This window comes from Onychostruthus taczanowskii, unplaced genomic scaffold, assembly GCF_017590055.1.
Source record: "Onychostruthus taczanowskii isolate IOZ18803 unplaced genomic scaffold, ASM1759005v1 scaffold61, whole genome shotgun sequence".
NCBI lineage: Eukaryota > Metazoa > Chordata > Aves > Passeriformes > Passeridae > Onychostruthus > Onychostruthus taczanowskii.
The window spans coordinates 2,803,186-2,828,881 of record NW_024503790.1 but is presented as its reverse complement, the minus strand read 5'-3'; the positions used below and the strand labels follow the sequence as shown (position 1 = coordinate 2,828,881).

Sequence of the window (25,696 nt, the reverse complement as noted above, 5' to 3'; positions counted from 1 at the left end):
AGCTGGCCCAGCCTCTTCCTGAATTCTCCCATCACCCCGGAGACCCCGAAATTCCCGTGGCGCTCAGGGTGTCCTGCACCCTGGTGCCATGACAGAGATGCCAACACCCATCCAGGCTCTCCAATTAAACCACATGGAGTTCATCCATACTTTAAAATAAGCTTTATTTAGATCTTTTATAATTTTATATTTGCATCCATGCCTTCAAGGATTCTCCCCCGCTCACAGGAGGAAAAGTTAAATCTAATGTTACCCATAATTCATATGCTATTTAGCAAAGTTCTCTTTTAAATAAATCATCCTCTTAGTAATTTTTAGAATTACTTCCTAATTTACAAAAAAGCTGAAATGCAAAGGAAACTACTCGATAACAAGGAGATCGCTCATCTGTTCTGGTGGTTTAGAGTTTAAATTATAAAAACGCAAGGAGAACAAAGAAAAACAAAACAAAACAGAACCCAAAAAACAACAAAATATATAAAAATGCTTCTCTGCAGAGAAAAGATGCCATGGGGCAAAGCCTGCCCTGCCACCCCAGGAGAGCCTGGGGGGGCTGGTCCCTCTGTCACCCCCTCCATGGCCTCTCTGCATCATCCCTTGGAATGGAATATACAGCGCGAGGGCATCGGTTTAGTTCGGAGATTTAAGACAAAATACCCTTTTTTTTTTTCAACCAGGGCGCATGTATCGGAATTAAGAAAAATAATACACTATTATAGTTCATTAAATAAATCTTAATACATTTTTTTTTAAGAGCTTAAAATTATACTGTAAGCATTAAAGCATAAGGTACTTATCTTGGCATAAGCAGAGCGCGGCACGTGTTAGTGGAGAGGGGAAGCGGCTGCCGCACCGGGGGGTGGTTTGGGGGCATTTCCAAGGAGTTTGGAAAAACAAGCTCCACCTGTGCTTCCAAATCACCCCAGAGCCAGAAAAACCTCCCTAGTGGGGACTCGTACCGATTTCCCCAGCCCCCTCTGACGGCAGTAACACCCCAAACTGGAGCGGGGTGGCCAGCCCTATCTGAGCAACACCTTGGGATATGGGATATCTCGGGATATCACCTTTCTCCCAGCTCGTGCCGGATCCCCCTAAATTTTACTTGAAGCAAAGGGTGAGCACCCCCCAAAAGCAGGGAAAAACAGCGGGCAAAGCTCCCACCAGCTTGCCCCCATCTGATCTCCCGGCATGTGTTTAGGTTTGCGTTTTCCAAGGCGTTAAGTGCTCCTGGGGCAGCTGAGGGAGCCTGGGCTGGGGGGTCCACAGCCCCAATCTCCCCCAACAGCAACTTCCCAGGACAGTACAGTACAAACACCCCCTTCCTCCTCCCCGCCCCATCCCAACCGACGTGGAAAAATATAAAAATCCCAAAACTTCTGCAATAATTTAGTTAGAATAGCTCCTCTGGGTTTGTGCAAATAAATTAAAACAACTAAAAAGGAACGTTAAAACACTTATTTCCAGACCGGCAGGCGTAACAACCAGCCCGGGTCGCCTCCGCGGGGCTCGGCCAGGAAGACATCACAGCGAAGGAGATTTTCTTGTTGTTGTTTTTGTGTGTTTTCTCTCTAAGATCCCTCAGCTGGGCAGGTCCTTTGTCCCCAAGCGAGGACATCCCGCAGGCTGGGCTCCGGAAAACAGCGGTTTCGGACAAGAGACATCACAAGCACAAAGTGCACAATATTTGTCGTATTTACAGAGACACAGCAGTCCTTCAAGTTTCAAGTTTTGTCAAAAGAACAAGAAAAAAGAACAAAAAAACCCTCCCAAAACAAGAAAAAAAAAACCCAACCCAAACGGACAAACTGAAGCGACAACAAAGGAGTTACCGGGATGGAAAAACAAAACAAGAAAGAAAAAAAAAACCATGGAAAAAAGGGAAAAAAACTGAAGTTACGACACAGCTGCATCGCTCCCAAGACAACAGGTAACACGTCCACAGGTGGGACAGGGCTCTGGGACTGGGGATATGTACATGTGCAGGGCCAGGAGAGGCTCTGGCGCCGTCACCAGTCCGCGTCCTCCTCGATGTAGTAGTCGGGGGCCGTCCCATCGAAGAGCCCGGGATCGAGGGACTTGCGCTGCTTGCCCCGGGCAAACACCCTGGAGATGGAGCCAAAGCCCATCTTCTCTTTCTTCTTTTTCCGTTTTTGGTCTTCCAGGTCTTCTAGAGACTGCAGGAGAAGACACAAGTTTAGGCATCCAGTTTTTTCCTTTACCGTTTTCGCCCTTCACTCACATCAAGGATGATGGACCATGTGGTCCCAATTGCAAAAAATATTTGCAGCCAGACCCCACAAAATATTTTCATCCAGGTCCAAAGTAATGTTAAGATCCTGGACCAAAATACAATAATATTCCTGAAATCTGTGTGGTGGAATTTGCAGTGAAATTGGGCCCCCTCTCCACAGCTCTGGGATTTTGGCCTCTTTAATTCAACTGGATCAGGATTTCAGCTCTGGGAATAAACAGGCAGAGCATCTGTCTGGATTGCAAAAATATCCCAGTGTTTTAGTGCCAAACAGAAGAATAATTCTTTGGCTGGACCTTATAAAAATCAACACTGTGATAGGCCTGAGCTCAGTGAATGCCTATGGCATTACCTGCACTTTGGGGCAAATTATGGGAATAGGAGACATCCCAGACTGACAATTCAGGATGACTTCCATTCACCCCAAATAGGTGCCTCTGACCCACCACCCCCAAGTACTTCCTAGCACAGGAAGGGGTCTCACAAGCAGGATTTGAGAGGATTTGTGCCCTACCTGTACGATTGGATTGTGCAAGTTCTTCTGTACCGGTCCAGGACTGTCCCCCTGTGGCACAAGGAGATGGATCCATTGAATCAACGCTGATACAGCCCAAGACCCTCCACCCCCAGGGCAAAAGGCAGCATTTGTGCAGCTGAACTGCAGCGGGGCTGGGATAAACCCCAGGGCAGCAGCTTTCCAGGTCAGCCAAGCCCCAGTGTGCCCCCCACTGCAAACCCAACGCTGTTTTGGGAAGCAGAGGCCCCACAGAATGCCCAGAGCCCATCTCCCCAAGGCAGGGCATCAAAGCCCCAGCAGGCAGGCCCTTACGTTGCAGAGCGAGTGCGTTCGATGCCGGGGTGAGTTGATGTCACTCGGAGTGGACGATCGGTCACCTTCGGCCGCGGAGGCGTCGGAGATGATGGACGGCTGCCGGGAATGGCAGGGGCTCACTCTGACAGCTGCAAGGCAGGGGGAAAACGGGAAATTAACACCAGCAAAGCCTCTGATGCGCTTCAAAACCACACCCGGGGAGGAGTGGTTTTGACCATCTTCTTTCCTCCCCAGAAGGGGTTTGGCACTGAGGACCTGCCACCCGTGGGGTGCCCACCTTGCCGGTCCGCCGAGTGCTGGGGGTGTGAGTGGTAGAGGGTCTGCTGGCTCTGCCGGATGGCGGCGGTCAGCGGGAGGTCAGCCTGCATCACCCACTCCTGGTTCCCGTTCAGCACCGTCTCGCCCGGCATGGCCAAGGAATGGCGCTTGGGCACGTCCTTGGTCAGCGTAGCCAGGGACTGCTTGGCCTGGGGAAGGACATTGAGGTGGTGGTGGAATGTGAACATCTCCCAGAGCAGCAGAACAAGCAGCAACACACTGCACACCAAACCCACCCTCCCCTGGGTGAACAAAGATCCCAACTGTGCTGCTCCCCATGCCAGGGATATGAATTTTTGAGTGAAGCTCTCCATGCCAAGGATATCAAGCTCCTTTTGAGAGATGGAATATTTTCCTCTCAGTATTGCAGAAGTGCAACCACTGCAGCAAGCACTGAGATGTATAGGAATTTTCCAGCTCACCATGGCCAGCTCGGCCTCCAGCTCCTTCATGCGGTTGTCCTTCAGGTCGAGCTGGGAGCGGAGGGCGCTGGCGTGGTCCGTGGCTTCCTTGGCCTGCCGCCGCAGCTCCCACTTCTCCCGCTCCAGGAGATCCTTCTCCTTTGCCAGGGCTTTCACCGCGTCCTCGCTCTCCTGCTGGGACAGGGGTGGCCATCAGGAAGGGAAAATCCATGTGCTACTAAAAACCCCTCTGTCACAACCCCCTTGGGAACCACCCAACCACGAGCAGTATCTTAGGTGTCACAAGAGCCCTGTGCTGGCAGGAATGTCAACCCTTTTTTGGGGAGATCCAGAACGCAACTGGTCCCCAAAAAGAAATGCTCACCGTGCACCTGGTTAAAATTACATCAAATGCCCCAGGTCTGGCTGTTTCCTCCATTTAACCTTAAACTGCTGTGGTCCATCCCAACTCCAGCAAGAGTCCAGCTGGGGCTTTAGTGGGATTTTGCAGTCACAAACCAGGTTTCACACTCAGCCTGCTGCCAGCCCCCACGAGAGCACGGTGCTGGGCTGTGCACTCACTTTCCTGTGCTGCTCGTAGTTGCGGATGAAGTCCCGGAGCTGCTCCTCCCGGCTCTCCAGCGTGGCGTACAGCTGCTGCATCTGGCTCACCAGGTCTGTCTTCTCCCCCTTCAAGCGCTTGCGGTCGGCTTTCATGGCTGTGGGAGAGAGGGTCACTCCAGCACAGGAGGCATGGCAGCCCCTTGACTCCATCTCTTTTAATTTTCAAGGAAAAAAGAACCAAAATGACAATTCTGGGAGCTGGGCTGGGAGAAGATGCCCAATTCACCCCCATTGCTGCACCCCTCAATATGCTCATCATGTCACCACTGCGGCTCCTCATCACTGCCCATCCTCCAAGGGGCAGCTCAGACCTTGGAAAAGGAGGTTTGGGAGCAAAACTGCAGCCTCAGCCTCAGGGCCTGGCGCAGGAAAACCTGCTGCTCGCTTTCCAGGATAAATAAACCACAACCAGTTTATTTTTAGCAGTGAGGCAGATTCCAGAGCGCTCCCACGAGCCCAGGGCATGGCTCCCTCAGTGTCCCCTTCCAGCTCAGGGATGCTGTGCCGGGAAGAGGGGATGGAGCAGAGGCACGAGGGATGTGATGGGCGTTTTAACAGCCCTGAGAGGAACCCAAAACCCTTGTGTTTTCCCTCCTCATTGCACCAGTGACCCTGGGACAGCCATGAAAGGCTGGAAATCCAGGGAGAATTACAGAAATCTCATGTAGGACAAGTTTTGGTCACTTCTGTACATCAATGCTTTACCCAGTACTGAACCTGATCCTTGGCAGTGCTGCAGAGATGCCCTGTGGCTCCCTGCTCCAGATACACCCCAGCCCACCAAAATAATGCCCAGTTTAGGAATCACATCATAAATATTTCATTATGCTTTTCTACCCTGAGCAAGTGCCGCTAACTCAGGAATGCTATGAAACACCCTCTGCCCCTCCAACTCTTGGTGCACTCATGGTATTGAATCACTGAGACTTGCAAGTTGCATTATAGAAAGAATCCTAAATGCCCCTAAAACTCTCCAGAAATAAAACAACCCCAAAGCCACCAGGGTCTGTGTATACTACAAAAGCTGCCAGAAGATGATGCAGCACCATGAGTGGGACCTGTCTCCATGCACACACCAGATTTCTCCACCAGATTACAGAGATCAAGGCAGCTGTTTCAGCCCACACCGTATTTTCTACCCCCTGCAATGAGTCACTTCATCTGGGGGTTAAACTGAACATTTGGGCTCCTCTCAACACGTGGGGATAACAAAGACAAAGTAAGAAATACAAGGAAACTGTGACTGTGGCACACTGAAAGGGGAATTAAATTCCTTCATGCACCTTTGGCACCCTTTTGGCTTCGAGCCTTTGCATCACCCAGCACAGGGGAGCTCTGCTCCCACCCTCCTCTGGCTGGGAGCCCTCCAAAGGCATTTCCACCTGTGTGTAAGCAGGGAGAACACCATTATTTGCCCCCAGGCACCCTCAGGCAGAATAAGCTGATAGCAGGGATCACCCAGCCCTGCACACGTGCTGGGATAAACCCCAAAATCAGAGCAGCCCCCCCAGTCCAGCTCTGTGCAGCTCCCACATCCCACCCCAGCTTGTGACAACCACAGTCTCGAGAAGAGGTTTATTCAGGTGTGAACTTCTGTGCACAGGTTTTACTCTACTTTTTTTACTGTTTCTTACTCTAAGTGTGTGCTGGGAAGATGAACAGTAAATCAAGTACTTGGAATGGAGCTGTAAGGAAAGGAGGGGGTGTGAAGGTGAGAGGAGAAAAAGAGAGGGGAGAAAATCAGACTAAATAGTGGAGGAAGAGAAAGATGCTTTGGACTGTAGAGATTTTTATCTGTTAAAATCCAAGAGATGAAATCCTTTGGACCAATTATTCTGCCATTAAGCACTGGAGATAAACCAGAACACCGAAAACCAGAAAATGAGGTAGGAAATGCTGCAAAAATTCACATTGTCCTGTGACAAGGAGCTCTTGGGAGTCTTTCTCGCCCACTTCAATGAACACGACTCCTCCTGGGACAACTCGGCCTCTTCCGACACCAGGACTTCCCTTACTTTTTTTCCCATCTTAGGAAATTCCTACAGAAACCCTCCAAAAACAATCACAACCACACCCACGTCTTTGAAAAAGCCCTTTCCCACTGCCTGTGTCTACTTAACCACCACCTTCCCCTGCCCAATTCTTTCCCAGGAATTAAAAACTTGTTAGAAAAGAAAAATTAATGGTAAGTTGACCGAACCATACTGGGGTGAGATCCAAACCCCACAGACACACATGTGTCTATATATGTAATATTTAATTTCCTCAAAGATACTGGGAGGCTCTTATAAAAGTTTAAGTCACATTTGCCAATCTCTGATGCTGGAGGGGACAAAAGGAATCCTAATGAACTTAATTAAATAGTGAGTCCCCTATAGCATACAAACTCCTTTAATTAGTGGCAGTGTTCATGGCCCTTAAAGATTTACAGAAAACACTTAATCATTTGCCAATAAAAAAAAAAGAAAATGCTGCGAAGTACTATTAGAGGAAGGGTAACTATATCACAAGGTTGAATATGTATTGATATAGTAATATTTACCAATATTTATGCCAGTGTATCAGTATTATAAGAAGATTATGAGGTTTGGATATTGAAAGAGCAGATTTTTTCCTATTAACCCAACAGAACAATTTACCATTCACTGCATTTCATATTTGAGAGATTTGCTGAAATTAACACACTTTTTTTTTGCTCCCCTCTATTACTCTCCTTCCTCCAAGAATGATTAGCTCCTAAGCTTAAAGAAGATTTATCAGTCATTTGAGAACTTCATTCCAAGCCAAATTAATAGGAAATTAATTGAAAAAGGCAGGAGAAAAATAAAAAGTGAGGCAGAAGTGAGCTGTGAGGGCTGCCAGCAGCTCCTGGACCGAGCCCCACTCGCTGCAGCAGCTTAATTCGTCCTTAGCAAACAAGCCCAGCTAATTACTCAGTCAGGGAAAACGAGCCTTTGCAATCCATGGCCAGCCAAGGAGGGATAAAGCAGATTTTCCCTGGCTATCATGTCCATCTGAGGAGGTGAAATGGCTTTTTCCTTTAATCTGATGATCCAGGGCCAGGTTTCTGTATCCCAAACCCCCACAAGTGTCCAAATAAACTCTCCCAGCCCATTGGCACAGCAGGCTCTGGACAAACCTCTGACCTCTTCATAAACCCAAGAAAAGAAGGAAGAAATCCTAAACCCAGACCACGAGTGGAAAGTACTTCTCTTACTTGCATTATTAATTTTCCCCTCCCCTCCAAAGCAAATGGCAGGAGGAGAGGGGGGATCCAGCAGCCCCTCTTGGACTCAGCAGCTCAGCACCAGCCTTGGCATCAAGGGATGGGGGAGATGGGTTGGGATGAGCTGGGTGACCCCCCCAGCTCCCACACCATCCCCACATGCACCAGGTCACCCTGCCCTGTCGTTATTTGAGCTTCCACCTCCTGCCACTCGATCCCCTCTCAGTCCTTTGGGAGAAGAATGATGGACACAGACGTAACGGGACCGGCTCCTCACGGGCTCCTCCTGCAGCCCAATTAAAAATCCACCCCCTCAGCACCTTTTATTCCCAGCTCTATGTGAGGAGCCAAAATCCAGTCACTCCACTGGGGAGGCACAGCCTTGTCTGGGACAGCAGCAGGGCTGGAACCACCCAGTGATGCCACCACTGGAAGTGTCACCACCCCGTGGCCCCAGTCTGATCTCACCATTCAACAGCTTCCAGCTGGGAGTTAGCTCCTGTATCCTAAACCCAGGCATCTCCCCCTGCTTTAAATACTGCCTTCCCTCTTTGAGATTAATAGTGTCAGATTAAGGGGATATCAATTACAGAACATCCTGATGTGGAAGGGACCCACAAGGATCACTGACATCCAACCCCTGGCCCTATCAGGTGGAAGCCCTACCATCCAGCTGAGGTTTCCTTGGAGGACATATGAGTAACAATTAGTGTGACTACCTTGATAATGTGATATTAGATGAAAAACTGCTGCTTGAACCATAGAAGCATCATCTCTGCCCAGTTTCACACTCCTGGGATGAGGCAGCAGTGCCCAGACACACACCAGAGCACTGGCAGAAGATGCAGCACACCCTTGAACTCCAAAGAGCAGCTTCCCGTGACTCCCATCCACTTCCAAGTCCTTCTCTCACCTTACACAGTGTGGATTTTCATGCCAGGGACAGAATCAAGCTGACTTTCTCACTTTCTGAATCACACACTTATTCTCTAATGCAGGGAAGGGCATCCTCGGGGAGCACAGCTGGAACCCAGAGATGCCCTGTGCAACAGGAATGTGCAAACCCATCCTGTCCCATTAACATTTACTTAATTTCTCCTGTTTCTTCCTCACAGCCATGAAATCCAATATTGTCACCATGACTAACCCATAAAATCAGGATGGCAGTGCTGCTCCTTGCTTTGCAATTAGAGCCACGTGTGGTCCCTGGGGCAGCTGTCACCAGCAGGAAGATCTTGACACTGAAAACATCAACGTTCCATGGTGTCAGGCAGAGCCAGCACTCACTCCTGGGGGTGTGGAGGTATGAAGCAGGCAGGAAATTAGAGCCCAAGGTCAAATTTCAGGAAAAAGTCAGGTGAGGCAATTCTCCACGAGGGAGTTTACCTGGTAACAGCCAAGGGCTTACCAAACCTGACCCAGCAGTCAACAAAGTGATCAATGACTTCTGAAAACTTCAGGTGGGTCTTCAAAGGAGAACAACAGGTTTTCTGTAGAGATCCATGCCCTTATAATGGAGATGGCTTCCTTGGCTGGGTCCATGGCTGGACCTCCTCATCTGCCAGGACATCCATCCAGTGGGACACCCATCTGCCAGGTCACACATCCTTCTGGGATATCCACCTGATGCAACCCTCATCTTCTGGGTCATCCATCCACTGGGACATCCATCCATCCACTTTTTTGCTACCCACCCTCTCACTGCAGCAAGTTGAGGGTACTGTGGATCTCTGTAGGAGGCTTTCCCCAGCCCAAATACTATGCCTGGGGAGTCACAGCTTTGAGCTGAAGGTGAGGGAGGGAGAAAACCAGGCTACAACCCATTTGTGGAGCAGACATGAAGTTGGTTGATGCCTTTCCAAGCAGCAGGGAAAGCCAGCCTGAGGTTTCCACGCTGGCATCAAAAAGGAAACAGAAACCAGGTTTGCTCTCCGTGTGATAATCCCGCAGGCAAGCTCCAGCATATTGGATAAACCTTCCCAGAAATGGGGTTTCTGCCATTAGCCCACATGCTCATGGATGTCTCCCAGCCAAGAGGCTCCTCAAGTCCCCCAGGCGCTTGGGCACGGTCCCTGCCCACAGCAGGACCAGCAGTAATAAAGCTGTCTGCAACTTCTCCCCTCAGGGATTTCCACACCAGAAATCCAGACCACATCCACACCTTTCCAGCCAGGATGGGGGAAATAATAACTGCACTAAAGCTGGAAGCACAATTCAGAGTCCCAGCCGTGGCAGAAGTGGAGAGGGAGGTAGGATGTAGCACGATGGGATTTTAATTGGATGTTAATGGGATAAAAAAGTGCAAGAGATGGAATTAGCCCAGGAAAAAAAGTGGAATAATGATGCACAAAGCACATGCTGACAGAAATAAAGAAACTGGTGGAGTTGCTCTTGCAGAGCACCCTGTGCTGGGCCAGATCCCTGCCCCTACCCTGCACAGCAAGGACTTGTTAGCACAGCACAGGGAAGATGCAGCAAAGGCTTATCAGCTTTGTCCCTGTGACAAGTTCTGTGGAGAAGGGCTAAAATGCACCTCCAAAGAGGGACAATGAAACCACCCTCCTTGGAGACCATCACAAACCAAACCCTGTGAGGTTGTGCAAAATAAAGGCTCTTAAAAACTGCTGGAACCCCCAAAAGCAAACCTGACCAGCAAACCCTCTCTGCTTCCCTCTGCAGCACAGCCCGGCGAGCCAAGATCCATCTGAACCAGCTGCACTGCACTTCCAGGCTCAGAGCCAGCCACAGTGACAGATTTCCATATAATTTATCTGCTAATGACATTCCACAGGACCCACGATGGATCGTGGGCTGCTGCAGCCTCTGCTGCTGGGTGTGGGGCTGCCTTTGGTGAGGATGTGGGACTGGGGATGCAGCAGTGCAGGCTGTGAGGAGGAGCTGCTCCTGGGAGGTGCTCTGGCTGCAGGACACAGCTGACACAGATCCCTAAACTACAGGGCAGTGTGGCCAAGTTTCCCTGTGCTCCTGGCACAGCCTTATCCTGCAGTTCCTCACTACGGAGCCGTGACTTCCCCAGTGTGTCCATCAGCAGATCCATCTCCCCTGGCAGAACCAGCCACCAGGCGCCGTTTTTCCTCCACTTTTGGCTACGTTTCTCCCTGGACCATTTTTCACAGAAAGGAAAAAGGATTTTTTTCCCCCTCCAGCTGCTGATCTCGTTTTCAAGTTATCCATCTCAGTCACTGTTGCCAAGCCTGCTCTGCTGCCCAGAGCCTCCAGCCCAGATCCAGCCTGGACAACTTTCCCAAAACCACAAAAGCTTCTCAGTATTGCAGGACAGGGAAGGAGCATCAATTGAAAAAAGCTTCTTGCTGTATGCCCATCCAAGTGTCAACTGAGATTCTCCACACCTGCAGAGAAGTCCTGGAAAACCATGCTCAGAGGTTTGAATATTGGCAAATAAAGGCCCAATAAAAGCCCAACATTATATTCTTTAAATACTCACAATTTTCAAGCCAAACTCACTTTTTCTCTCTACTATCCTCCACAGAAGCACATACAGAAGCATTGCAGCTTCTGAGATGACTTCTTACTCTTTTTTTTTTTTGTAACTAGCATTATAATGGTTCTGCTTTTCTGCATTTTGCATTTATCAGCACTTCCCCCTCGCCCCATCCACACGGAGCCAATATTCCCTAATTAAGGTTTTTCTCCTCCAATTACAGTTCTATAAACCCAAAGCATTTCCTGCTGCCTGAGGCTGCACTGGTGGTGTGGGGGGAGGCAGGATTTTGGAGGTATTTTGTCTGTTGCTGATTTATAGGGATATTTTTGTACATCAGAGAGTGATAACAAAATTTCCTGAAGTGCTTTCCCCAAATACTGACTCAGCCCAATTCCCTGCGCCTCGGAGCACCTCAGCATCCTGGACAGGGGGAGATGCAGAGGCCCCACAGCTCCCCACGTGCTGCTCAGCCTCTGAGCCTGAAAACTTTTGACAGCTTCTCCTCATAATCCTCAAATATGAGCTGACAAGTGCAAGTTATACTCGGTATGCTGGGGATTTGAGATGATATTTAGAGCCACGGCGCTGCCAGGGCTTGACGAGTGAGAGCCTTCCCTGCTCAGGATCATCCCCTGGCTCCAGCTAACAAACCATCCTGCCTGGATTTATTGTCAGCTTGGGTTTAGAGCAGAAAAGCTGCAATGTTTTATTTTGCTCCACACACCCCAGTCCCGGGGCTTGCTGTGCTGGTAAGGAAGGGGGAGCACAGTCCCAGCTGCCACAAAAACCCCCAAAGGCAGCCATGAAGGAAGGAGGAGACCCTGAATGTCACCTGGAGGTAACCCCATGCAGGACAAGGAAAGTTGCAGTCACCAGGAAACTCACAGCTTCCCTCCTGCAAGTCCGAGGGGCTCAAATCCAACCCAAACCCCATCACCAGCTGCATTTCAGCTGCTGCCTTGGCTCTACTCTACAGCTGTGGAGGAATTCCTTTGCAGTGCTGCAATCAGCCCTCACCCCAGTCCTTCCCAGCTCCACACCACCCCTTGCTGGGGTAGGAGAGCAGGGGGGTCCCAGGGACACCAAACCCCCAGCAGGAGCACCTGATCAATGCACTCGGCAGAGCCCAAGTGAAAAGTGTTAAAAGTTGAGGGTGGTGGGGAGTGTCACCACGTTTCTCTTCACAGAGAAAAGAAAGGCACAATTCTTCCCAAGAATATTTCTGGATTTCACATTCTATGAACCTCAGAGAAAGAAAAAAAATTCTTATCTCATTTACTGCTCCTGTGCTCACAAGTGGAATGCATCGTGAAAGACTCTTTACCTGAAGGGAATTACTAATTGAATTCTGGTGTGAGTGTTTTGATTCACTGACCCATTGAATCCGTGTGTGTGTCAGGACTGTCAGCTGACAGTCACGAAATTCTGTGCAAGGTGTGCAATTGAGTACTGGGCAGATTCAGTTTAAATGTAATATAATATAGTATAGAATAATATAACATAACAAAGTAATGAATTAGCCTTCTAATATGATAGACTCCTCCTCATCATTTCTCCCTTCATCAGGGCCTTCCCTGCAAATACTGCAGGGGAGACGTGCAGCCTCGGGAGGCGCAGCCCTTACCCTGCAGAGCCTCCTTGGCACGTGCCAGCTCCTGCTCCTTCTGTGCCAGCTGCACCTTCAGCTCGGTGGCCGACAGCACCTCCGGGGACTTGCTGCCGTGTGTCTCCTCCAGGTCCTTGGTCAGCATTTCCTTCATTTGCCGGAGCAGGTGGACCTCCTCCTGCAGCTGGGCCACCTCCTCCCGCAGCAGCGCTGGAGGAAGAAGGGACACAATGCGAGGAAGTGAGAGAGAGCTCCAGCACAGCCCCAGCTCCTGCTGCAAAAACCCAAACCCCGGGGAAACGCTGCTGGGGCAGCCCCTCCCTGCTGGCAAAACTGCTCTGCACAGCCCAAACCTGCACCACCTGGGGCTGGAGGAGGATGGAAGTGATGGGAAGGCGCTAGGAGGGAGGTGGGGAGCCTCCACTGGGTGATGGCTTTAGCATTGAACAAATAAAAATAGATGTTAGTATGTAATAGTAATAGTAAGAAAAAAACAGGAAGGACTTTCCTATCCAAACCACTCGCTGACAGGGCTGAGGTCCAACAGAGTCTCCTGAGCTCCCACACATCTCAGCTCTGCCTCCAGCCACCCACATGCGCAGGGCACACTCAACAGAACACTGTGAGACTGGAAAAGGGAAGATGATGCTTCCATCCACAGCCTCAAATCCTGGATTTTCCAGATTTACACCCAGTGACTGCTCACTCCTCCAAGCAGCTACACTGCAGGAGCTTCCTGGCAGAACCCAGCTGGGATCCCCTCCACATGAGGGACTGGAGGAAAGCTCCAGCACCTCATTTCCTACAGCTGCACCCACTGTTTAGTGTAATTAAGTGCTTTTCTGCTATTTCCACATTGCACCCACCACCCTCATCCCGCAAAACACTTTCAGGCTGTGCAGGTGCCAGTGCAATCCTCCCTCTGAGTCTGACATTGCTTTTCCTCCCCTTTAAAAACAGGTGGAGAAAAGGCCTTTCACATCCCAGACTGGATTATAGAATCACGGAATGGTTTGGACTGGAAGGCACCTTAAAGACCCTGCAGTCCCCCTGCCATAGGCAGGGATACTTTCCACTAGACCAGGTTGCTCTAAGTCCAAGCTGGACTTTAACACTTCCAGGGCTGGGACATCCACATCCTCTTGAGTTGGCATCATGAACACGGGGACAGAAAATGCCCCTATCAGCATACACGTCACAGTTACCAGAAAAAATGAAACAGAAATCAAACCCAAACACTTCCTCTCCAAACCACTGTACTTGTGTCCTTTCCCCAGTGCCCCCGAGTAGCAGTGAGCCTGGAGGACACCAACTGGACATGGAACAGGGACATTTCTCCCCTTGTTCTCCCTCTGCACGTGCAGGGGCCGTTTCCTGTCCGGGCTGGGAGGTGACGCCGGCGGCAGGACAGGGAGAGGCAGCTCCCCCCTGCAGCTGCGCCAGGAAGGCAAAAAATCTGCTGCACATACTTGAAATGCTTCCCGAATGAAAACTGGCAAGGCCCCATTCTGTAAATTATTTAGCAATAAAGTCACTAATGAGGAACAGTCGAGCTCCGGGCTGGGGGGTTTGGTGCAGCCCGAAGTGCTTTCTTGAGCTCCGTGCAAAAAGCAAGAACTGGAGGAGGCCAAGGCCAACAGGATCTTCCCCAGGGATGGGAGAAACACAGCGTGTCCCCTCCAGCCTCTGGGAGCCCTGGGAGGATGTGAAGGGCTCACACATGGTGGAGTATTTTGTGTGCAAAACCCACCAAGTGCCTTCCCCAGCCACAGAAAGCTCCCTGCAGCCCCACAAAATACCCCTGGCTGCAACAAATTGGGTTTTTTCCCCCACTGATAACTCATTTTCACCTTTCCTTACATGCCACTTCATCAAGGGCTATTCCTGGGAAACAAATGAACCAGCAGATGAGGATGGAGGCAGGGCAGCTTGCACAGGGTTGACTGATCCCGATGGATTCCTGCAAATTGCAGCATTTTGGTGGGAACCAAGAAAATCCCCACACAGCAGGAAGTGATCTGGGAAAGGGAGAGGGAAAACAAGACCAAGGACAGACAGCTTGGGGGGAATTCTGCAGCAAAGAATTCCAGAGGGGTCCTTGGGCATGGCCCAAGGTGCTGTAATGCCCTGCCCAGTGCAGCTCTCCAAAAATGCACTGATGCCCTCTGCTCACGGTTAGAAACACTGAAAAAATGGAAAAGCATCTCTTCTCCAAAACAGGCAACAAGGGAATTTCATCCCCACTTAGCACTCGGCTCCTGATGCAGGCAGAAACTGCTGAAGGATTAAAATCTGAGATCTATGAGAAGCTACAGATGTAATCTGGAGAGAAACATGCAGCACCATGCTCCTCACGCTGCTGGCTGCAAGCCAAATCCTAGAGAACCTGAATTATTGATCAGCCATATATCCAAAATTCTTGCTGTTTTACACATATAATTTGAGATAGACATATATATATATATATATGTAGAAAAAAGGATTATGCTTTGCAATAAATAGCTATATTTGCTACATATGCATTATGATATATATGGCAAAGCCAAATCCGGTTTAAATATATATATATATATACAAAATTGGAAAGCACAACCCATGCAGCCAGGGTTTGATAGGAAAATCCCTCTTTCCAGCTCCCTCTCAGGGCTCCTGCCAATGTCATGGAGTCACAAACTGGTTTGGGTTGGAAGGGAGCTTAAACCTCATCTTGTTTCACTCCTTCCATGGGCAGGGACACCTTCCAGTATCCCAGGGTGCTCCAAGCCCTGTCCAACCTGGCATGGAACTTCCAGGGATGGGGCAGCCACAAATTTTCTGGGCACAAACCTGTAATGACACTCATTTGTATACAGGATTTCCATCACTCCAATGCTTCCCACAATTCTGCCCACCAAAATCACACCAATTTTCCCCCTCAAAGCACTTTCCCCCCCAGCAGAGAGCACCTGCTCTCCATCACCCTTCTCCAAGCTTCCATCCAAACTCTCCTGCTCACAAGGGTCCTATGGAGAAATCCCATGTTATTGGCATAATTTGCACTAAGAGACTCAGCTTGAAAGGGAAATTTTAGCTTCATTTTAAAACAGGGGGGAGAAAACCCCTGCTGCTCTGCCAGGTTTAAGTACCTAAATGAATGACCCGAAAGGTGCCGTTTGCAGGCAGCTCTCAGAGACCATTACAGGAAAGTTCCAATAGCTGGGAAAATGGGGTCAATTACTCAGGAACCTCATCTCAGCCTGTGTTTCTTCCACATCCAGATGGCTGAGGGAGGATTTCCATGTGATTCCTGTCAGCTGGATGGAGCTGTGCCTCTACCTGTGCCTGTACTCAAAGCTTCAAAGGAGTTTGCAGTGAGCATCAGCCCTCTCTAGGAGGGAGCAGGGCTCAGTGCCCCTCTCAAGGGACTCCACACAGCCCTCAGCATGATGCAAAAGCAATCAGGACAAGAGAATATTTTTAAAGGCATTTTTTTTGCAGTTCATCCTTGCAAGCATCACTATATCAGGGTGTAAAGTTAAATGTGCCATTAGGAATCGCCTCCTAAATGGAACAACATCAATGTGAAAAGCTTCCACAGCACTTTTCCCCCAATATTTTTGTCCCTTTTAATTTTTCCCTCCTCTTTTTAATCTTTTTTTTTTTTTTTTTGGGGGGGGGGGAGGGGGGAGGGGAATTGGGTGCTTTCTGTAATTCCTGACTACCCAAAGGGGAAGGAGATATTGCCTTGTATGAACAAACCCCATCACTCATTCCAAGCCCTTCCAAACCTGCTGCAAGTGGGCAGAGATGAAATGAAAGCAATTTAAACATTTCCCAGACCAATTGTTGAAAACTACCATTCCTACTGAAATAATTGGCTGTTAATTATATTTTAGTTGATCACATTAAGCTTCCATGGCACTGCTGGATTCTGCATCCTTTATACTTCAACCACTGATGGGTGTTAACAGACAATGCCAATGAAATTTTTTTTTAAAAATTGTGGTGAACATCTCCAGACAGCATTTGGGGCTGAAGTTTCCACTCCTGCTCCTGCAAATCCCATCTTGGACTCCTCTGGGCAGCAGACCAACCCTCCATGCAGCAGCAAAGCCTTTTACTGGCCTTGGAACAGGCATCACTTTAAAGGCATCCATTTAAAAGCCTTTTTTTGCCATGTAACTCAGCTGACACGATTGCTGTACACGCATTTCTGCCTTTGGAGGGGACACATTAAAAATGGATGCAGAACAAACGGCGAGGCTCGTGTGGGTGAATCAGTATCTCAGGTGAAAGCTGCATTTTGTGCCGCTTTTGTGAGTTTGATGGTGAGATGGTTTTTGCTTTGCTGGGCACAAGTCAAGGGTGTGTTTTTATCCAGAACATCAGCAGGATAAATATATTTGTATACACACCTCTGTCCTAGGATGAGAAATGCAAGGGTCATAAAAAACCTTATTAAAAAAAAATATTAAAGACTCAGGGATGAGCTGAATTTGTATTTTAAAGAGCATCTCACCCCCTCTGATTTTTAAGTAGCTTCTCAGCTTGGGACCTCCCTCTTGCAAAGGTGCAGAATGCTGGGGAGGGACTTCTGACAAGGGTCTTGAAGAGACAGGCCAAGGGGGATGACTTCCCACTGACAGAGGGCACACTCAGATGGGATATTGGGAAGAAATTCTTCCCGGTGAGGGTGGGGAGGCCCTGGCTCAGGTTGCCCAGAGAAGCTGTGGCTGCCTCATCCCCAGAAGTGTTTGATGCCAGGCTGGACAGGGCTTGGAGCACCCTGGGATACTGGAAGGTGTCCCTACCCATGGCAGGGGGTGGGATGAGATGGCCTTTAAGGTTCCTCCAACCCCAACCATTTGTAAGAGAACCCAGCTACCGCCAATGCCCAGGACTTGCTGGGGCAAAGCCAATACATCCAACCTCTCCCTCTGGCACCTGAACACCACGATGGACTCACACTGGCTCAAAATGAGTCCCCTCTCCACCCCACAGCATCATCTCCTCAAGGAGATAAGCACAAGGGCCTGACATTTGTAAATCAGCACTTCAGCCCAGCCCTGCTGTGCACCCCAGGCACATCCCTCAGGACAGAGTCCCTGCAGCACCACGGCGCTCCATGACCTCAGAGGAGCTGTCAACCACCCAGTGCTCCCTCCCAGGTGGGTATCAGCAGAGCCTCTTGGATTAATAAAATGAATTCTGGGTTTGCACACCTATCTCTTACTTTTAAATAAGCTTTTATTTCCACCCTGTGCTGTTGCTGCAATGCTACAAGTGAGCTGTCATACCTGGCCACAGAAAATCCGTAAGAATTTCAAGGTAAAGCTTTCACCCACTGAGAGCAAATCCTTGCAAACACCACTTCTGACCATTTCCTGAGTTAGACACCAGCCTGGCCTCGGCGTGCCCACACGGTCACAGCTCTGGGACAGGACCCCCAGCCACACACAGTGACCCTTGCCCCATCACCCAGCTGGGGCAGGACGTGCTTGCCAAGTCACCCCATGTCCTGGCATTCCCCACGCCAAAAACACGGATTATTTCCACCACGCATTGTCCCAGCCTCTGGGTGTCTCACAGGGGATCTAAGTAAATAAAACCCGATCTGAACCCCTGTGCACGCCGGCGGAGGGCGAGCACAGCGGCCTGGGGGGCTGTGCAGGCTGCCAGAAGCACACCCTGCAGAAAGCCACTGGCTGCTGGGCTCCGACCCCGCGGCAGCCCCCGGAGCCGGCTGCGAGCCCTCCGAGAGCCCCCGGCTCCTCCAACCCCTCCGGGAGCCGGGATGGACTGCGGGGGCACCGGAGCCCCGGCCCGGCCCCCCCAGAGCCCCCCTCGCCGGCCCGGCCGTGGGGACAGCCCGGCCACCGCCGCCACCCTCCCCGCGGCCCCGGCGTTGTTTCGTTTCTGCCAGGAGGAAGCGAGCTCCAAGCACAAAGCGAGCGAGGGGAAGCCGTGCACGCCGGGCTGCCACCGCTCCCGGGGAGCCCCCGGGGACCCCCTTACCTGCGTGTGCTGAGCACAGCGCCCTGCCCGCAGCATCGCCCGCGGCCGCCCCTCGCCGTGCCCGGCCCGCCGCACAATGGGCCGGGCGCGGAGCGGAGCCCTGCCGGCAGCGGCACGTCCCCGCCGGGCTCTCCTCCTGCTCCGACTTCATGGCGGGGCACGGCGGGCCCGGGGGCGCGGGGGGGTCCCCGGTGGGCGGCTCCTCCCCGGTACCGCGCGGAAGTGCGGCCAGCGCTACCTGCGCCGGGAATTTGACCCCTTGCCGGTCGCTTGATGTCACGGCTCGGAGGAGTGGCTCGGCCCCGCACGGCCCGAGCTGCGCGGGACGGGGGCCCCACAAGTGTGCCGGAGCCCCGGGGCCGCGCAGGAACCCGCGGCCGGCCGGCGGCGGAAATGATTCCCGGCTGGAATCATCCATCGCTCCCGCCGCTGCCACCCACCGAGCGGCCGGAGCCATGTCCCGAAGGCTCTGTCGCCACCGCTGATCGCGATACTCGGCCGGCGGCACGGGGGGAAACTGAGGCAGGAGGGTGGCGAGGCGGCCCCGGGCAGCCCCAGGGCTCGGGCCAGCGAGGATGACCTCGCAAGGCGAACACGTGCAGCGTTTTTTCTCGCAATGCAGTTGTTACTTATTTTATGCGGGATGGCGTGAGCAGAGACAAAGCAAAACCCGTTGAGAACGCAGAGACCACCTGCCTTTCTGTGGTAAAAGCCACATAAAAATACACCAGAACAACCAAACACTCTGAAACCCAGTATGCTGGTATAGCTTTTCCAAAGATTCAATAAGGTTGAAAAATTCTTCCAAGATCAAGTCCAACTCAACCAAATAGCACCATGGCCACTAAACCATATGGCACAGTGTCACATCTGCTTGTTTTTCGAACACTTCTAGGGATGACAACTCCACCACTTCCCCTGAGGAGCCGGTTCCAGTGTTTGACCACAACTTCAATGAGGAAATTTTACCTAATACAAATATTTTTGTTCCCTGTGGTACACGGTGCACTGTTACCTGCCCTCACCCTGCTGCCTGGGCTGCCTGCTTCCAAGCCCCCCATAGCAGACCTGCTTTATAAATTTTTTCACCTGCTAAAGCGATGAAGAACTGGGCAGAAGCCCTTTGGGTTTATGAAGTTTTGCCTGTCTCCACACTGTTAATAACCTCACAGACGAGCCCTGCCCGGCCAGCTGCTGGCTCGGGGATGCTCTGGAGGCAGCCCCAGCACACTGCACACACACACCTCTTGCTCTGCCCAGGAAGGCAGCGCTTGCACAAAGCTCATAAAACACAGTCCAAGACAAAAACCCCACCACATTCCACTTTAAAACAGCACCGACCCTCTGCCACACTGCGAATACACTGTGAAGCCAGCTCCCCCACCCTACAGCAGCAGTATCTCCGGCATGGGGAAACTGAGGCACACCCCGTGTCCATAGGCTTTGACGTTTTGGGGAAGTGGGTGACAATACAGCTGCGGCAGGAGTGAGCTGTCCTGGCTGGGAAGGAATGCACCCATGGCCACCTTGTACACCCAGGTCAATAAACCAGGTTGTCATCCACCCGTGACCCTCCTGCCCTCCCAGTGTGCTACCAGGATGTCACCCACCCGTGACCCTCCTGCCCTCCCAGTGCACTGGCGGGCATTGCCCCTTCCCTTCCCTTCCCTGCTGCTTCCTCACCAGCGGCTCGGGAAGGGGAATGGAGGTGGTTTTGTTGTGCAACAAGTGCTAGTTCTTATTGAGCAAAGCCAGTGCGTGCACCAGGCTGGCACTGCCCCATGGCCCGTGCCCCACGGCCCCTGCCATCCCCAGCTCAGCTCCGGGAAGCCCAGGGAAGCTGTGCGTCACCTCCCATCGCACCAAGCCTGCTTGCACAACCCCGCTGCCCGCGATCAAGTCGGAGCGCGTCCGTGCCCGCTCAGCTCCCGGTGCTGCTGCCACGGCCGGAGCCACCCCACGCGAGTCGGGAACCAGCGCGGCACCTGCGGGTTTAATCCTGCTCTCCACGTAATCCCAGAGCAAAGGTAGCCGTGTGACCTGCCACGGCTCGGCAAGGTGCTGAGTTGCAGCAAAGCAAAGCCGAGGGAGGAGGTTCTGCACGTCACAGGCATTGCACAAGGCCGGAGCTCCCCAAGAGCTCCCCTTGAGTCTCCTCCCTGGCAGAGGAGCCCGAGCGGGAGCTGGGCTGGGCTCGGAACTGGCTTCTGCTGACTAATGGTGGCCCGGCAGCGTTACTCACACCCCAGCACCCGGCCGTGCTGAGCCACTGCAGCTCGGCTGCTCTTTGACCCAGCCATGGACCCGCAAGGATTCCCCTGGCCCTTCCTTTGTGATTAATAACCCTTTGGAAGGCACGTGGAAAAACGGTGCTGCTGAAGTCAGAGATGGCTCACGCCTCGCTGGGTTTGAGTGGTGCCACCGGGCTCTGAGTGTGTCCCTGTGACAGGCAGCAGTCACCCTCTGGCTGTGCTTAAACTGGCGTTGGTCTTGGTCTCCTCTCCTTGCTCTGCGTCAAGCCATTGCTGTGTGGCCAGGGATGGTCCCTGGCCTTAGCCAGGCAGAAGCTGAGGCCAGGGAGGTATTTCTGTCCCTGGAGTCACTCCTGTGAATTCTGGCTGCTGCTGGTGCTGGGAAAGGCACAAGTGCTGGTGTCAGTGCAGATGGGTCTGGCCCTTCATGCCAAATCAGCCAGCCTCCTTCAGCCTCCCTAGCCAAGACCCTTCTTCAGGGGCAGGAGAGACCCTTCCCACCCAAGCCTGGCTCTGAAGGTCCCTGCAGGTTGATCCAAACTTGACAACCCCCACCAGTGGACGAACCTGCATCGTGTGTCCCATCTCCAGCTTCCTGGGCTTGGAGGTCTCACCAGGGTTATGGTTCTGAAGCAATTAAGCTACAGGTGGTCACCTCTGAAAATTGTCCCAGCTCTGCTAAAAATCCCAACCACCACCCCCAAGGGCAGGGCCCACCAGAGACTGGCAACAGAGAGTCAAGTTGGGGTCAGAAAATTGTCCAGCCCTGGCAGAAGCTGCCCAGGGCAGTGGTGGAGTCCCCAGTCCTGGAGAGATTTAACAGACATGTGGATGTGGCACCTGGGACATGGATTAGTGTTGGTTGGACTGGATGATCTTAGAGGGCTTTTGCAACACTGGCAATCTTATGACTGTGTGAAAAGGCAACTCAGCTTCAGCACTGCTGCTCCAAAGGGAACAGTTCTCCCTCCCTGCAACACAGAATAGGAGCTGGTGGCTGATCAAAGGCAGCTTGAGCATCTGGCTGGTGCTGTGTGTCACTGCCCTGGGGGCACAGGCACCTGCAGCCACTGCTGAGTAACCTCAGCCCTGCTGAAGAAGCTCTGCAGAAGGCCAGTGATGCATCCAGAGCCACATTTCACCTGGAGGACAGAGCTGTCCATAAGAACCACCAGAACAGAAAAATCTGGAGACCTCATACAACGTCTCCTGCTTCAAAATGCCCCCTGCTTCCAGGAAAACTTACTAAAACTTCTCTCCCACGACCATGGAAACCCCCCTCTCCATCCCCCTCTTCTGCAAAATAAAGATAACAGAGTGAGGACATGTTTCAAAACAGAGCTGATTTCTTTTTTCCCCCTGGTTTTTCTTTCAAGGAAAAACTTCTCTCAAAAATGACAGATTTTTGTCAAACATTTCACTCATGACAAATTGGCATTGTCATCGAGGAGAGCGCTCGGCTGGGAGTTTCGGAGGCGCTTCGGGAACCTCCATCTGCTCCTCCAAGCTAAAATCCGACGGTGCTGAAGGGTGGTGAGGTTGGAGAACGTAACGTGTGAGGCAAGGATTAATTAACATCGATCTGGCTCCAAAACCAGAGGCGGTGAGAGTAATTTTCATTGAGGAACTTGGCACCATTTAGCACCTCCTCCTCCTCCAGTGCTGTCGGAGTATTTTAAGCTCCTGAAAATCACACGTGCATCACCAAGAGTTTTTGCAGTTATTAATGAAAGCCTCAATAGAGAGAAAAATCTTAATTTTTTTGTTAGCTCCCTATCCAGGCCATACACAGCATTTTCCCCTTCTTTAAAACAGCACTGCAAAAGCTGCTTTAAAGAGGCAGAAAAGCAACAGGGAAAGGGCAAACATTATCATGTTGGTTCCAATCTCATTTGGTACAACTTTCTGAGCACATCACTGTTACTTCTATTGTGTTTTTTAATTTTATCATGAGGATTATATTTATCATCACAGACATTTTATGCCTAACTTCTGGGCTCTTTACAATATTTCCATTCAAATGCTAAAAGGCTGTAATGAGTCTAAGATAATGGCCCACAAATATAAATGACACAGATCAGAATAGGGGGAAATTGGTTAAAAAGGAAAACAAATAGAAATTATCCATCCTAATTTGCATTCAGACACAGTAACGGGAAAAAAATTGATGTATTATGGAGAGAGAGGTTTCACCTGAACCCAACAGAACCTGCTGTGCTTCTGCAACATCTGGATCCAGCTGCAAATGTCACTGACCCCTCCCTGCCCTCCCCAGCTTCATCAGCACTAACAAGGCGAGGGATGGCACAGACAGCTGCAGGTTTGTGGCCCTGGAGGGACAGGGTGGGCCTGGATCAGCAAAACGTGAGTTCTCCCAGAGCTCTGAACCGCCGAACCCCACCAGAATCAATATTTTCCTTTTTAAAACAATGCTGGGGGAAAAAAGCACATCTCATATAGATTCAGTGTTATTCTGGGTTTTACATTATTCATTGAACCTCATCCCATGTCATGCTGCAGTGAATATATTACCATATATGATGATACAAAAATTACATGACTCCTGCAAATACCCGATAAAGAGTCAGGCTGGGCTGCTAAAGGAGCTGCAATTGCTCATTAGCAACGTGTAATTACACTGCCACACGTTGGGGCTGTGCCAGTGCCACCAGCCACTGTACAGAGAAAGAGAAGGAAAATAATAATAATAATAATAATAATAATAATAATAATAATAATAATAATAATAATAATAACAATAATAATAACCAAAATACAATAATAATAACCAAAATATAATAATCAGCAAAATATAATAATAATAACAAAAAATAAAATATAATAAAATAATATAAAATAAAATAAAAATAATGAATCGGGCAACAACAAACCCCAGAGCTGCATGGTGGGTCTCAAACTTTTAGAAACATTTTCTTGATGAAGCCTTATCTCCCCCACAGCACATCCAGGAATGTCACTGCAAGGGCCACCGTGTCCCCAGAGGCTCCCAGCTCAGCCCACCTGTGCAGGGATCATGGGGGCACTTGGAGGGAACAGGCTACATGCAGAGGAACATCAGGGCAAATGGGAAGTCTGTTGGGACAGCTTCATGCTTTATCCCTGTGTATAAATGTGCTGCTGTTCCTAAAAATGGCTTTGCAGCCTCAGTGCCACGTGTGATTGGAACGGGGCTGAAGGTGGGCAGCTCCACTCTGATATTGGCCACTATCTTCATAACCAGCTATTATTGCCTTTTAATTTTTTTAAGCTGCCCTGTGGCTTCCATAGAGTTGCTAATGCTCTGTCTTCCTCTACCACTCCACCTACATATATATAAAAACCTGTTTTCTATACTGAATTCCCTAATATACATATATTTATATATAAAAATATATATATATTAGGAGTACAGTATAGAAAACAGGTCTTTATGACACCCACACAACCTGCTGCATTCATCAACACAACCAAAACTTACCCAAACCCCATTTCTTTACACCCAAAACCTGACACTCACTTGGCACAAGGCTCGTGCACGTGCATAGACTCCAAGTGATGCTACAGCCCAATTTCTGGTTTCTTGCAGGAATTGCAAAGACAAAAAAAAAGTGGGAATAAAGCCTGGCTGGGATGGCTGGGATTTGTGAGGCAGGTTAGGAAAGCCCAAGGGGCTGCATGGATCAATGACCCCTGAGCCTGGACATATCCCATTCCTCTCCTGTCACTGTGTGTATCAACAGAATATTTATAAATCAATTGAAAGCAATTAATCAGCTAGAGAAAGATAAGGGATAATGAAGAAAAGAGATTAGCTGGCGATGCACAAACAGGGCTCCTCTGGGGAGGAACTGCTGTGGTTGGAAGCCTCCTCTGCAAAGCCTATTAGCTCCACTTAAAAAAGAAATTTAAAAGAGGCAACCTGAATAATTAAAAGGAAGAGTTAATGGTTCATGCTAACAGCTTCTAAAAACCTGCAGCAGCCGTGTTTGTTAACCAAGGGGAGCTGCAGATAAACCACAGCCCCACAAACATTCCTGCATCCCCTGGCAGCGTGGAGCCAGCGAGGCTCACCTGGACTCTGTGAGCTGCCACCATCCTGCTGGGCTCACCTGAGTGACCAACCCTCTGAGCTGAGCTATAAACAACAACAGAGAAATGACTCCAGGGTGTGAGGGGAAGCCTCCAGTGATGTAAATCCCAATATTGCCCACCCAGTGTGTCCCATGGTAACCTTCCAATCACCCACCTGCTTCTTGTTGGCTAAGCCAGGACTAAATATATTGCTGGGTTGGTTGCCAGCTGAAAAAAATAACCTCTGGGCAAGGGCAGTCACCATTTCTGCCATTTTCTGTATGTTTTCCTACTGATTTTTCCACCCTAATCCTTCCACACCAAACTCTGGGAGGGGCAGGACCAGCAGCATTTTCCTTGGCTGCATTGCTGCCAAAAATCATTTATTTCACACCTAGAAGAGGCCAACACCAGGGCTGGGCTTAACCCAGTCCACAGGACCAGCACCACCATGATGATGCCACTAAGAACTGGGTGCTTTTGGCCAAAATAACTTTCTGAAGCTGCCACTTAATTTTTGAGGAAAATCCCAAAATGCACCATCCCCCCAAGCTGTGACATCCTGGGGATGTCTGTGAGGAGCTTTCCCAAATTTATGGGGAAATTGGCAGCCTGTTCCAGTGCTGTGGGATCCCACCTGAGAGCTGGCAGTGGG

The 25,696-nt window shown here is 50.5% G+C and overlaps 1 protein-coding gene across 2 annotated transcripts in view; it reads right to left on the bottom strand.

Annotated features, from left to right (window-relative positions):
• Window positions 1–149: 149 nt before the first annotated feature.
• Window positions 150–25,696, bottom strand: part of KAZN (kazrin, periplakin interacting protein) — an 86,414-nt gene continuing 60,867 nt past the window's right edge. The window contains exons 1-8 of one of the 2 annotated variants that reach the window (XM_041419602.1): window positions 18,719–18,835; window positions 12,743–12,934; window positions 4,385–4,521; window positions 3,824–3,997; window positions 3,361–3,550; window positions 3,081–3,211; window positions 2,766–2,816; window positions 150–2,174 (exon numbers count right to left, since the gene is read on the bottom strand). In XM_041419602.1, the coding sequence (XP_041275536.1) occupies window positions 2,007–2,174; window positions 2,766–2,816; window positions 3,081–3,211; window positions 3,361–3,550; window positions 3,824–3,997; window positions 4,385–4,521; window positions 12,743–12,878 (987 nt within the window). In that variant the 5' untranslated portion in view covers window positions 12,879–12,934; window positions 18,719–18,835 and the 3' untranslated portion in view covers window positions 150–2,006. Of the gene's footprint in view, window positions 2,175–2,765; window positions 2,817–3,080; window positions 3,212–3,360; window positions 3,551–3,823; window positions 3,998–4,384; window positions 4,522–12,742; window positions 12,935–18,718; window positions 18,836–25,696 lie in introns of those variants that run through there. The other variant, XM_041419601.1, reaches the window with a different exon arrangement.